This window comes from Aethalodelphis obliquidens, unplaced genomic scaffold (assembly GCF_003676395.1).
Source record: "Aethalodelphis obliquidens isolate GAN/ISIS:26980383/991018 unplaced genomic scaffold, ASM367639v1 scaffold53, whole genome shotgun sequence".
NCBI lineage: Eukaryota > Metazoa > Chordata > Mammalia > Artiodactyla > Delphinidae > Aethalodelphis > Aethalodelphis obliquidens.
The window spans coordinates 9,084,985-9,098,054 of NW_020837997.1; the positions used below are offsets into that span (position 1 = coordinate 9,084,985).

Consider the following 13,070-nt stretch of genomic DNA (forward strand, 5'->3'; position numbering starts at 1 on the left):
GGTGTCATGGACTGAGCCCTGATCCTGGTGTCATGGACTGAGCCCTGGTCCTGGTGTCATGGACTGAGCCCTGATCCTGGTGTCATGGACTGAGTTCCCATCCTAGAGCCACAATCTGAACCCCAACCCTCATCTTGTGCTGAACCCTGACCCCAGGTACAGACTGAGCCTTAGTTCTGGTGACAGATTATCTCCTCCAAGCTCCAGACTTTGTCTCCAATGGCCTCTGCCTTTGTCTCCAGTGGTGACTGTCCGATATTCCCACCCGCGCTCCAATCTCAAGCTGTCAAGGCCAAACTCCTTGTTTTCCTTCCTCCTTCTGTGTCCCCATATCAGTGTGACTGCACCGTCTTCCCAGTGACCCTGCCAGAGACCCGGAGATGAGCCTTGCCTCCTTACTACCCCTCAGGACACCAAGCCCTGTCAATTTCACCTCCCCGACATTTCTCTACTCCATCCTCTTTTCTTTTTGCCTCTGCTACTATCTTAATGTCAGCCTCCATTATAGCTCTTCCTACACAACCACAACTCTTGTTGGGATTTTCCTGCACAAACAATAGCCAACCACAATTGGCTTCTTCTGTCACAGTAGCTGGTATGTCTTCTTGGCATGACATTTCAGAGAGTCACCCCCCTTCCTCTGGTCCTTACCCCTGGACTCCCCTTAGAATGACATTCGAGCCCTTTTCAGTCTACCCTCTCAACTCCCCACGCACACCTGAGCCCCTAACTCAGTATTCTCCTGTGTGCCCCTGTGCCGTTCCCACCACCCTTTTCCACTCTTCCTGCCTTGGCAGCCGAGGACTTTTTCTCTGATCCTCTGCAGACCGTCTTAGCCGGAGGACTTTGGATTCGTCTGCACCCCTTTTCTACTCCCTGATGTACTTTAACTGGCTTACTTGTTCGCTTCTAGACCAGGAGTTTCCCAGGCCAAATCTGACTCAACACCTGATTTTGTAAATAAAGTTTTAGTAGCACGCGGCCACACCCATTCGTGTCCGTATTGTCTGACTGCTTTCATGCTACAACTGCGGAGTTCAGTAGTTGTATCAGAGACCATATGACCTGCAAATCTGAAGACACTTACTCTCTGGCCTTTTACAGAAACGGTTTGCTGTCCCCCGCTCCAGATCGTGAGGCAAGTTCTGTATCCAACACACTTTTACACCCCCAAGTCCCAAGTGGTAACATCTTACATGTGTGGATCAGTTCCAATATGCCTTGCCTTGTGCTAAGCCTGTCGTGTTCTTTGCATTCTTCTAGCCTCACAACAACCCTCTGAGTCCCCACATTATGGAAGGGGAAACTGGCTCAGAGAGATGTACTGACTCATCCAAGGTCGTGCTGGACTGGCAAGAGTCAGAGTTGGGATGTGAACCCAAGCATTTCTTGCTCCAAAGCAAGGGCTCACAACAACAGAGCTATCCTGTGGTGAGCAGATGAACGGATAGATGGGTGAATATATGGTTGGATGGAAGCGTGGACGGTGGTATGGATGAATGAATGAATTGTCGAATAGATGGACGAGTGGTTGGATAGTTGGCTAGCTGGCTGCCTGGCTGACGGGGACGTTGTCTGGCTGGGTGGTTGGATGAATGGATGGTTAAATAAATGGGTGGATGGGTGGTTAGATGGATGGATGAGTAGATACTTAGATGGATGAATAGTTGGGTGGTTAGATGGATGGATGGATGGATGGATGGATGGATGGATGGATGGATGGGTGGATGGATGGATGGGTGGATGGATGGGTGGGTGGATGGATGGATGCATGGATACGTGGATGCATGGATGGATGGTTGACTGTCTGTCTGGTTGAACGGATGAATGGGTAGGYGGTTGGATGGATGGACGAGTAGATGGTTAGATGGACGAATGGATGGATGGATGTGTGCATGCAGGGATGGATGAGGGTAGGTGGTTGGATGGATAGACGAGTAGATGGTTAGATGGACGAATGGATGGATGGATGTGTGCATGCAGGGATGGATGAATGGGTAGGYGGTTGGATGGATGGACGAGTAGATGGTTAGATGGACGAATGGATGGATGGATGTGTGCATGCAGGGATGGATGAATGGGTGGATAGTTGGGATAAGTGGTGTGTCAGTGTCCAGTGGCAGTGATGCATTACTTGGTATTCTGAGGGGATGAAGAGGGGAGAAACGTAGATAGAAAGAGGCAGAATTGTGGCAGAGAGGCCAGGCAAGAAGGACACCAAGTTGAGACACAGAATGCACACATTATATATACACTTATTGTGTACTAGGGAATGAGTGAAAAAGTATGGCCAAAATGGGTAATTGAGCACCTGAGGGGAAGGGCCAGTGGGGCTCTGCCCCAGGGAACTTCCTGCAGGTCCCAACCCCCCTTCCATAGTCTTGTCTGCCTCTCCAAATCCACTCCATTATTTTCCCAGGAGGTCCCATCTGGTGCCCAGACAGCCAGTTACAGAGGTTAAGAAGGGCACAGAAAGGCGAAAGAATGGAAGGACTCGGTGAGGGAGTCCCTCTCTGCGCCCCACCCCCATGCTGCTCGCTAAGGAGCCACCTCCCAGCCTGTATTCAAGTTCTAGGCAGCCTCTTCCAACAGCATCAGCCATAAAAGGGTTTAAGAGTTCCCACTGGTTCCCACAGCTCATCCCCAACCTGTCGGCCTATAAGTCACAGCTTCAACCTTCCCGGGCAGGGAGACAGGGTGGGCTGGGCGGCCAAGAGTGGGTAGACCTTCGTAAGGATCTGGGTCCCAGGTGGGATCCGAGGCTGATACCCCAATTCTCTCATATTACCATCCACTGGTGGATTAAAAAACCCTCCCCAAGCCCTCCAGCTGCCCACACTGGTAGCTTTGTTCACTGGTCAGAACACACCACAGAGGTAGCCTTGAGACACACCTGGTTTCAAATCCTGGCTCCCTCAGCATGTACTTGCCGTGTGACCCTGAGATCATCACTCCTCCGTTCTGAGCTGAACCTCACAAGGGCTCGGTAACTGGCAGCAATCCCCACCATTACGACTGCTCTTCCGTTGCATCTCAGTCCGCACGCCACCGTCTCCCTCCCCAGCCCCAGCCTCCAGGTCCCCCGATTCTCGATATTCCAGTCTCCTCCAGCACAGTGCCTGGCGCATGACAGGTCCTCAACCAGAGCGTACGTAATGAACAAGCTAACGAATCTTCTCATTGACTGCTCTCCTGCATAGAAACTCATTCGTGAACAAGTACCCGGCTTGTGCAGGGGGTACAGGGGGCTCCTATCACACTATCCCCCGTGCCCCATGGCCTTGGACACCATCTGGCTATCTTCCAGGACTAAACTCCTGCCGAGATTTAAGAAATGCCTTTTTGCAAAAGCAATTCACCCAGACCTTGGGGGATATGATACAAGGGTCTCTCCAGCTGCCACGTAGTAAACTGAAGTCCTGGGACCCGGGGGCTACCAGCCAATGTGTGTGTGTGTGTGTGTGTGTGTATGTGTGTGTGTGTGTTCTAGGGAGGTGTCTACCAGAATTTCTGGAAGTCTCAAACCTCCTTCCTTTTGCTGCCTCTCTGAACTTCTGTCCTGCAGCCATCCTGGAACAACTCGCGTCAGGAGCCCCCAGGAAGCCACCAGGCTACCCCGGTTCTAGGGTGGATTCTCCTTCTACAGATTTACCTCCCAAGACAAGATCCTGGCTGAGCCTGGGGACACGTTTCCTCTGAGACAAGAGGGACCCCACAAGTCTGTGATGTTCTGTTTGGGTCCCAGGGAACCAGAGATCATGAAATTTGGGGCTGGTTCAGGCAGACTCTGTGCCCCTGGGCTGAGGAAAGGCTTGGGGTGGGATGGTTGGGCAGGTTGTCCAGGGAGCCCTGCCTGGGTGGCCGGTACCCACTGCTCACTGCCTGCCCCCTTACCTCTCTTGAAGGCCCACCGCTTCAGCCAGAGCTTGGAGAGGGCCGGCCAGGTGTGGTTGAGCGCTGAGCTAGCCATGGGGGCCGTGTGCGAGCATGTGAGTGAACAGCAGGATGAAGAAGGCGATCGGCTGGGAATATCTGCCAGGACGGGGCTGCCAGCAAGAGGGGCGGAGCCTGTCTGCAGGGGCTGCCAGATACATCAGCTGATGGGAGCTTGGGGCTGGGGCAGGGGGGGCCCCAGGGACTCCAGCCTTGGAGGAGACCAAGTCCTTAGTACTAACCCCCACCTCCCCTGCCTTATAGGCTTTTCACCCTGGCTGGACAAGACATTCCCAGGAGGAGCTGAAGGGTGCAGTGAGGGTTCCTCAGAAAACAAGTATAGACTGGGTCCTGAGGTGGACCTGGGTATGCGTGAATGTCTGAGTGTTTGTGTGTGTGTGTGTTTCATTGTCTCTGTGCTTTTGACAGTGTATTTGTGTGTTAGCACAGAGTGTGTGTTTTCAAGTCTTGAGTGTCAACTTGTCTATGGGGGGGGTGTGTATATAAGCATTTTAGGGTTTTTTTTCCCGGTTTCATTGCGATATAATTGACATACAGCACCGTATAAGATGAAGGTGTACAGCATAATGACTTGACTTACATATATGGTGAAATGATTACTACAGTAAGTGGAGTTAACTTCCATCATCTCATACAGATACCAAAAAAAAAAAAAAAAAAAGAGAAAATAATGTTTTGTTGTTGTTGTTCTGAGGAGAACTCTTAGGATTTACTGTCTTAGCAACTTTCAAACACACCATGCAGCAGTAGTTGTGGCTCGCGGGCTCTAGAGTGCAGGCTCAGTAGTTGTGGCCCACGGGCTTGCTTGCTCCGTGGCATGTGGGATCTTCCCAGATCAGGGCTCGAACCCGTGTCCCCTGCATTGGCAGGTGGATTCTTAACCACTGTGCCACCAGGGAAGTCCCTGGTGGTGGTGTTTTCTTTTAGATTCCACATCTAAATGAGATCACCCAGTATTTGTCTTTCTCTGTCTGACTTACTTCACTTAGCATAATGCCCTCAAAGTCTATCCATGTTGTTACAGATGGCAAGATTCCCTTCCTTTTTCTATGGCTGAATAATATTATCCTCGTAGTTTTAAAAATCTCTGTGATCGTGTGTGTGTCTGTGTGTGTGTGTATCTGAATGCCCATCAGTATCTGTGGGGTTGGGTCTACATGACTCATCTGGGACTTGGGGAGATCTGAATCCGGTATTTGTGGGGTTTTTTGTATCTGCCTGGGTTTCTTTGTGTCTACTTTTGTGTCTTTATCTCTGTGTGCATCTGTGTGGGTGCCAGCCAGCGCCTGTCTGTACAAGTGCTGCCGCCTGGTGGTGGAAGCCTCCTTACTTGCATTTTCACTAATGTCTGAAAAATTCCTGGCTGTCCCTTCTCTCTTCAGTGACCTCTCAGCCTCCACCCTCCCTTCTCAAAGGGTTAGCCACAAGTCTGTCTTTACCTATACATACCTACTCGACTCCATCATCCACTGAAGTCTTTTTTTTTTTTTTTTTGCGGTACGCGGGCCTCTCACTGTTGTGGTCTCTCCCGTTGCGGAGCACAGGCTCCGGGCGCGCAGGCTCAGCGGCCATGGCTCACGGGCCCAGCCGCTCCGCGGCATGTGGGATCTTCCCGGACCGGGGCACGAACCCGTATCCCCTGCATCGGCAGGCGGACTCCCAACCACTGCGCCACCAGGGAAGCCCCACTGAAGTCTTATTTCCATCCCCTCCAGTCTTCTAGCTCTCTCTGGGGCTAAATCTAATGGGCACTTTTCAGTTTCCCCTTTACTGGACAAGTATGACCACTTTCTTCTTGAAATCCATTCCTCTCATGCCTTTTCTTCTTCTGTCTGCTCCTTCTCAGTATCCCTTCCTGACTCGGCTCCTCTTCCTTTCTCTGCCTGACCTTTAAACTCTGTGTTCCCAGGACTCTGTCCTTAGCCACTTCATGGTCTCCCCACTGGCCTTGGTGACCCCATCTGCACCTCTCTAATCACTTCCACCATCCTATTATGAGTAGGTGGCCTCCAGATCTTTCACTCACAAAAAGATATAAAAACACACACTCTATACACCAACACCATCCAATACACTTCCCAGTGCATGTAGACAATGGCAAACGTACACACGCAAATAGTCAGACATATGTTCACACACACACACACAATTATACACAAACAGCCACATACACACATAGAAATCCAGATACCAGCTCAGGGAGATTTAAAAACTCGCCTCCTCTGCTGTGCTCCAGGGTTTAATTCCTCATCTCCCACCACATACTTTTCCCTGGACAGACTACAGATGCCTCTTGGATCTTCCAGACCTTTGGGTGGAGAGCAGATATGAGAACTTCAGGGAAATTAAAAGCAGTGAGAAGCCAGGAGGGACCTCCATCAAACTGATGGCAACAAAGACAGGGACCCAGGAGCTCAGGAACAGAGAAACACAGTGAGTCAAGCACAGTTAACAATGGAGGCTTGATTAAAAATCTTGTGTTAAAAATACAACAGGGGGGTTTCCCTGGTGGCGCAGTGGTTGAGAGTCCGCCTGCCGATGCAGGGGACACGGGTTCGTGCCCTGGTCTGGGAAGATCCCACGTGCCGCAGAGCGGCTGGGCCCGTGAGCCATGGCCGCTGAGCCTGCGCGTCCGGAGCCTGTGCTCCGCAACGGGAGAGGCCACAGCAGTGAGAGGCCCGCGTACAGCAAAAAAAAAAAAAAAAAAAAAACAACAGGGATACCTGTTTCTAACGATGGCAGGCTACCTTACTGCAGATTTACCTTTCCACCAGGGTAAATCCAGCTAAAAAATCTGGATAAAAGCAGAAGAAAAATAAAAACACCCTCAACTTGAAGGCGTTGGCAGCCAAGGTTTGAGGTGTCAGAATCCTAGAGAGGTGAGGTAGACATAATGCAATGCTGGGTGTTTTTTTTTTTTTTCCCTTACAAGCGAATCGTTGATATAAATGCAGTTCTTTTTTTTTTTTTTTTTTTTTTTTTTTTTTTTCCCTGCTCTTCTCTCTTTCTGTGCTCCGCAACGGGAGCACAGGCTCCGGACACGGAGGCTCAGCGGCCATGGCTCACGGGCCCAGTCGCTCCGCGGCACGTGGGATCCTCCCGGACCGGGGCACGAACCCGTGTCCCCTGCATTGAGCAGGCGGACTCCCAACCACTGCGCCACCAGGGAAGCCCTAAATGCAGTTCTTAAGTGTGAAGCAGACCAGAAAGGAGCTGAGAAACTGGGTGTAGCTTCTGGCAATCTTCTGGGGCTGGAGAAATAGACATTGGAAGTCAGGGCTCACAAAGAGGAGAGGGCTGGGGTCACCAAAGACTATACCCTAGGAGCAAGGGGAGACCAGAAATGGACCAACCTTCACCCAGACCAAAATCCAGGTTCAAGTCAGCTTCATCCCTGATTAAAGTCACCTGCCTTTACTTTCACTACCTTCCAGAAGCAAAAAGTAAAACCTCTCTGGAGGGAAATAACACCACGAAGAACCACCAGTGATATCTACAGTCTTTCATAAACATTATCAGGCATTCAATCAAGATTGAAGCACAACAGAAGATAGAATCTCGTGACCTAAAATCAGAAGAAAAACCGACAATAGCGACAGACCCACAGAAGATACAGATACTGCAGTGAAAAGTACAGCAGAATGTGACACAGGGATGGGTTGGTCTGGTGTAAAACATCACGGGGAAGAGATATTTCCAGGTATCCTCTCCACGGGCAGTATCAAGGGTACCCACTTAGTGGAAAGTTCTGATATATAGCCATCCCTCAGTACCTGCATGGGATTGGTTCCAGGACCTGCGGTGAATACCCAAATCCTCAGATCTTCAAGTCCCATAGCTGGCCCTCCGCATCTACGGATTCAACCAACCGCAGATCATAATCATAGCACATGATCCGCAGTTAATTGAATCCACAGGTGCAGAACCTGTAGATACGGAGGGTTGACCATGTAGTGAGTAGAAGTGGGAGGTGACTTCTACTGTGGTTAACCCCCCAATTTCTCTTATTTCACCAGGGCCAGAGTTGACCATGGTGTTGCTCGAGTACTAGGTTAGGAACCCGTGTTTCCCACCTTGAGCTGTCGAGCTGATTGTGATGTTGTGGGGAGGGGAGGAAGGCTGGGTGGATTTGCATGTGTGGGAGTCATTAGAGGCAGAGGGCCAAGTGACCTTGAATGTCTCGGGTTAAAGTGTTCTGATTTTATTGTGTGTCTGTGCCAGAAGGAGGCTCTGATGGCATTTACCACTTGGATTGCCTCCTCTAACCTGACGCTAGTTCCTGTGAGTTGTAAATAGCCCCTTGGCCTGCCAAAGGGTGGTCTTCTTGTCCTGGATGGTAATAGTAGAAAGAGCCGGTGGAGAGTTTGAATGGAGGTGCAGGGTATGGAATGTGTTCCATCTTTTTTCTTAAAGATTCTCTTTTTGATGTGGACAATTTTCTAATTTTTAAAAATTTTATTATTATTTCTTTCTTTTTTTTTTACGGTACGCGGGCCTCTCACTGTTGTGGCCTCTCCTGTTGCGGATCACAGGCTCCAGACGCGCAGGCTCAGCGGCCATGGCTCACGGGCCCAGCCGCTCCGCGGCATGTGGGATCTTCCCAGACTGGGGCACGAACCCGTGTTCCCTGCATTGGCAGGCGGACTCTCAACCACTGCGCCACCAGGGAAGCCCTATTATTATTATTTTAAAATTTATTTTATTTATTTTTGGGTCTTCATTACTGCGTGCGGCCTTTCTCTAGTTGCGGCGAGCGAGGGCTACTCTTTGTTGTGGTGCGCGGACTTCTTATTGCAGTGGCTTCTCTTGTTGAGGAGCACGGGCTCTAGGTGTGTGGGCTTCAGTAGTTGTGGCGCACGGGCTTAGCTGCTCTGCGGCATGTGGGATCTTCCTGGACCAAGGATCAAACCCGTGTCCTCTGCGTTGGCAGGTGGACCGTTAACCACTGCACCACCAGGGAAGTCCCTGGACCATTTTTTTTTTAAAAGTCTTTATTGAATTTGCTACAATATTGCTTCTGTTCTATGTTTTTGGCTTTTTGGCCACAAGGTATGTGGGATCTCAGCTCCTGACCAGGGAATAGAACCCATACTCCCCCTGCATCGGAAGGCGAAGTGTTAACCACTAGACCACCAGGGAAGTCCCAGAATGTGTTCTATCTTTATAGAAGTGTTTGCCATCTTGGCAAGGATAGCCTCCATATTGGTGAGGGCATCTGTCATCTTGGTGAGTGTCTCCGCCATTTTAGTGAGGTCTTTTACCATCTTGTTGATGGGGGCTGCCATCTTGGTAAGGGTACCCTTGGTAAGGGTACTCTCTTGACACAACGGTGTCCTGACCCCTAGAAAGGGCAGATTCCAGGGAAGCCTCCAGGACAGCGTCCCATGAATCCATTGATGAACCCAGCAGAGATTGGCTGAGGCAAGAAGAACCACCCAGCTGACCCAACAAGTCATGAGCTAAACAATTGGATGAAGGCAGTCAAAAGATACAAACTTCAGCTGTAAGATAAATCAGTACTACTAGGATTGTAATGTACAACATGATAAATATAATGAACACTGTTGTATGTTATACATGGAAGCTGTCAAGAGAGTAAATCCTAAGCATTCTCATCACAAAAAAATTATTTTTCTATTTTTTTTTTTTTTTTTTGCGGTATGCGGGCCTCTCACCGCTGTGGCCTCTCCCATTGAGGAGCACAGGCTCCGGACACGCAGGCTCAGCGGCCATGGCTCACGGGCCTAGTCGCTCCGCGGCATGTGGGATCTTCCCCGACCGGGGCACGAACCCGTGTCCCCTGCATCGGCAGGCAGACTCTCAACCACTGCGCCACCAGGGAAGCCCCTTATTTTTCTATTTCTTTAACTTTGTATTTGTATGGGGCTAAGGCATCTTTGCTCACACAGTTGGGAAAACTCAAAGAGCTGGGGTTCCATGGGCATCTCTTTTTGTCTCTATGTGGTCTTTTCTCATAGTCTCTTCTGCATGTCATCCTCAGGGAAGCCAGATTTCTCACTTGGAGGCTCAGGGCTCCCAAGCGGGGGGAGAGAGACAGAGAGAGAGAGAGAGAGAGAGAGAGAGAGAGAGACAGCCAGGTATAAGTGGCCTTGTCCTTTATGATCTCACATTGCTTCTGCTAGACTTTATTAGTTGAGGGACCCATGAAGGTCTGCCCAAGTCCAGGCACAAGGGACTCCACCTTGATTCCACCTCTTGATGTGGAGAGGAGAGATTCTGGAAGAGCATGTGGGCCTGGAGTCCATGTGGGCAGGTGTAGGGACAGGTTAAGAGGATGGGTATGGGGAGGGGGTGCCAATTAGGGGGCCAGCTGTGGGGGTCATGCCAGTCTAAAGGCCAGGGATGAAGTAACAGCAACCCAAGCCAACGTTTAACAAGAGCTTGTGTTGTGCCAGGCTCCAGTCCAAAGGTTTAACATCAATAGCTCATTTAGTCTTCTCAGCCACTCTACGGTGGGATGATAGTAGTGACACTTCCATCACTCCCATCGCCCAAATGAGGAAACCGAGACACAAGGAGGGTAACAAACATCTTAAACACAGCCTCTTCTCAAATCACCTCCATCCCCTCATTCGAGTGGAAATCAGCACCTTGTCCTGGATTCCCTCTTAGCCTGAACCCCATCTAGAGCCACCAAATGGTCCCCAAGTCCTGTCCCTGGTCCTCCTCCTGCCTCTGTATCCTTCTTGCCCTGACCTGGTCCAGCCACCTTCATCTCCTGAGAGGGTCTCCCTTCCACCCAGTTGCTTCTCCAGGGGGGTGTGGTCCCAAGGGATCTTCTAAAATGAACCTCACTGCTGTGTTCCGATGCTTCTGTGGATGCTAAAACCCCACCCCTCTTGAGGAAGAGCCCACCTCAAGCAGAGTCCAAAGAGGTGGTTGCCATGTTTTTTACAAGTCTACCCCACATACTTCATAGAGATTGAGACCCACCATTAGTCCCTCTTTCTAGGTATGGCACAGAAAGTTCCTGAGGTTACACACTTGTGGCATGGGCAGGGATTGCTCAGGGAAGCCAGGTTTGGGGACAGAGACAGAATAAGAGAGAACGGGCGAGGCTGACAATGTTTCAGAGCACCTACTGCATACCAGGCACTGTGCCGTGATTTCACATGCAAGGTCTACAATGACCCTTTTACAGAGGAACAAACGGAAGCCCAGAGTGGTGACAATGGTGTCCTGACCAACACCCCTCCCTGGAATGTGAAACTTACATGTCAGAGACATGCCCCAGACTATAACTGATGGGAAAAGTGGAGCTCCAGGGAGGATTTGAATTCACTGTTAAAGGCAAAGAAAGATTCGATTTTGTGATGGAGTTCCTCTGCCGTTTAAGTCAGTATTGAGTGCTGTGTCAGGGGCTGGGGGGCCAGGGCGCATGCGGGGAATGTCCCATACTAGATACACTGATGGGTTTGCGGTTGACATTCCACTGGTGCTTCAAGGTCCAGTGAAAAGCCTGCCTCTGTCGGGAAGCCTTCCCACAGGGACTCCCTTGCGGTGGTGGCCAGGGAGCTCAAAGGTGGCTGGGAGTAGGGACGGCATTCCCTTGGCTGTCACTGGTTGTCAAACCCTTTCCTTAGAACCGCGGGTGACCAAGCCAGTGGAATTCTCCGTGGACAGTCCACTCTCTGAGTGTGGGCTTCAGGGCCTTCCCCGATGTGCCCCCTAGGCTAACCCCACCAGCTCCATCGTCCCTGGCCCCAGCCGTCCAGTCCAATTCACCCTCTCCTGGCTGTTCCCGGGCCACCCTCCCTGACCGCAGAGTGCCTGAAACCCGCCTGATGGCCTTGTTGGCACCCAGGGCAGGGAGGAAGCTGCAGGCCTGGGTGTGCCCTGCAGAAACCACAACCTTCCCCACTCCACCTCGCCCCACCCCTGGCAGCTGGGGGAGTGAGACTCCCCTCGGTGGGCCACCGGGAGGGCTCCAACCAGGAGGGCTGCCCGGGGGGAGGGTCCTCCTTCTTGGATGACCTTGGAAGATCAGGGTGAGGCTCTCCTCAGGACTGGCTCTCAGACCTCAGTCTTAAGCGGGAATTTGTTTTGAATGTCAAACTCCCCAGCGCCACGCTTCGGATTCTGTTTCAGGGAGGTCTGGGACCTCTCTCTTCACGCCAAATCTCTAGTTTAAGAAGCAAAGCGCCCCTGGCGACTCTGCCACGGGGAGCCTAACCCACCAACCCCCCCCCCCCCCCACCATTCATCCCCTGTCCCCTGTTCCCTGTGCAGACTTTGGTTACAAGGGGCTCCATCTTTCTGTCTGGCTTTGTTGCCCATCATGGACCCCCCCCCCCCCCGGTATAAGTTCTTGCGACCACAGACTTTCGCAGAAGGGCAAGCAGCCTCCCCCCGCCTACTCGGGAAGCAGGCTGACCGGAAGGTGGACAGAAATCCTGGATGGTCTGTCTGCAGCCCCTCAGGCCTCCCCCGCAGACCCCCCTGCCGCTCTGTCCCCGTTGGTCCACCTGTCCCCCACTCCCCAGTGATGGTCACTCACCAGATGGAGCCTTGCCCTCACCGCTGTGGGTATCCAGCTTGGCTACAAGCTCCTGCATCCTCCAGGACCCATGGCTTGGGCTTTGAGCCTGGTGGGGAGCATCTGTGGGCCAGAGCCCAGGGTAAACCACAGGGTGACCCAACTCTGCCCTAACTTCCTCTTCCACAATCGCCGCCTGCCTGGCTGGCTGACGCCTCCACTCGCAGCCGGGGGCTGAGGCCAGGGTCTGCGTACAGCACAGGACTGGTTTTAGAAGAGGGAGCCCTCCTCTTTCGCCCAGACCTGTGCATGCAGGTGTCTTGAGGAGCTGGGGTAGGGGACGGGGCGGGGGGGGGGGAGCCTCAGAACCCTCCCCCCACCCAGACAACTTCCTGCGGAACCAACTGCCGAAGAGGTACGGGGTGCTGGGGCCTCACCCGAGCACGTGGGTACACACACAGAGATGCATGGGGACACACCAGTCATGTGGATTCGCGGAGACACAGGCACTCGTGCACACCCATGAACAGGCACTGGCGTGTGGGCACACACGAGGTTACATGGGGCACATGGGTCCCCATGGTGTGTTGGTAAAGGGTTACCAACCACCTCTCTTGAC

General features: G+C 51.9%; 1 protein-coding gene across 3 annotated transcripts in view; it reads right to left on the reverse strand.

The window, feature by feature from the left end:
* ARHGEF18 (Rho/Rac guanine nucleotide exchange factor 18) overlaps positions 1 to 12,696 on the reverse strand; it is a 94,668-nt gene extending 81,972 nt beyond the window's left edge. For all 3 annotated transcript variants that reach the window (XM_027085719.1, XM_027085718.1, XM_027085717.1), the window contains exon 1: positions 12,473 to 12,696. In XM_027085719.1, the coding sequence (XP_026941520.1) occupies positions 12,473 to 12,530 (58 nt within the window). In that variant the 5' untranslated portion in view covers positions 12,531 to 12,696. The remainder of the gene's footprint in view (positions 1 to 12,472) is intronic.
* Positions 12,697 to 13,070: the final 374 nt, after the last annotated feature.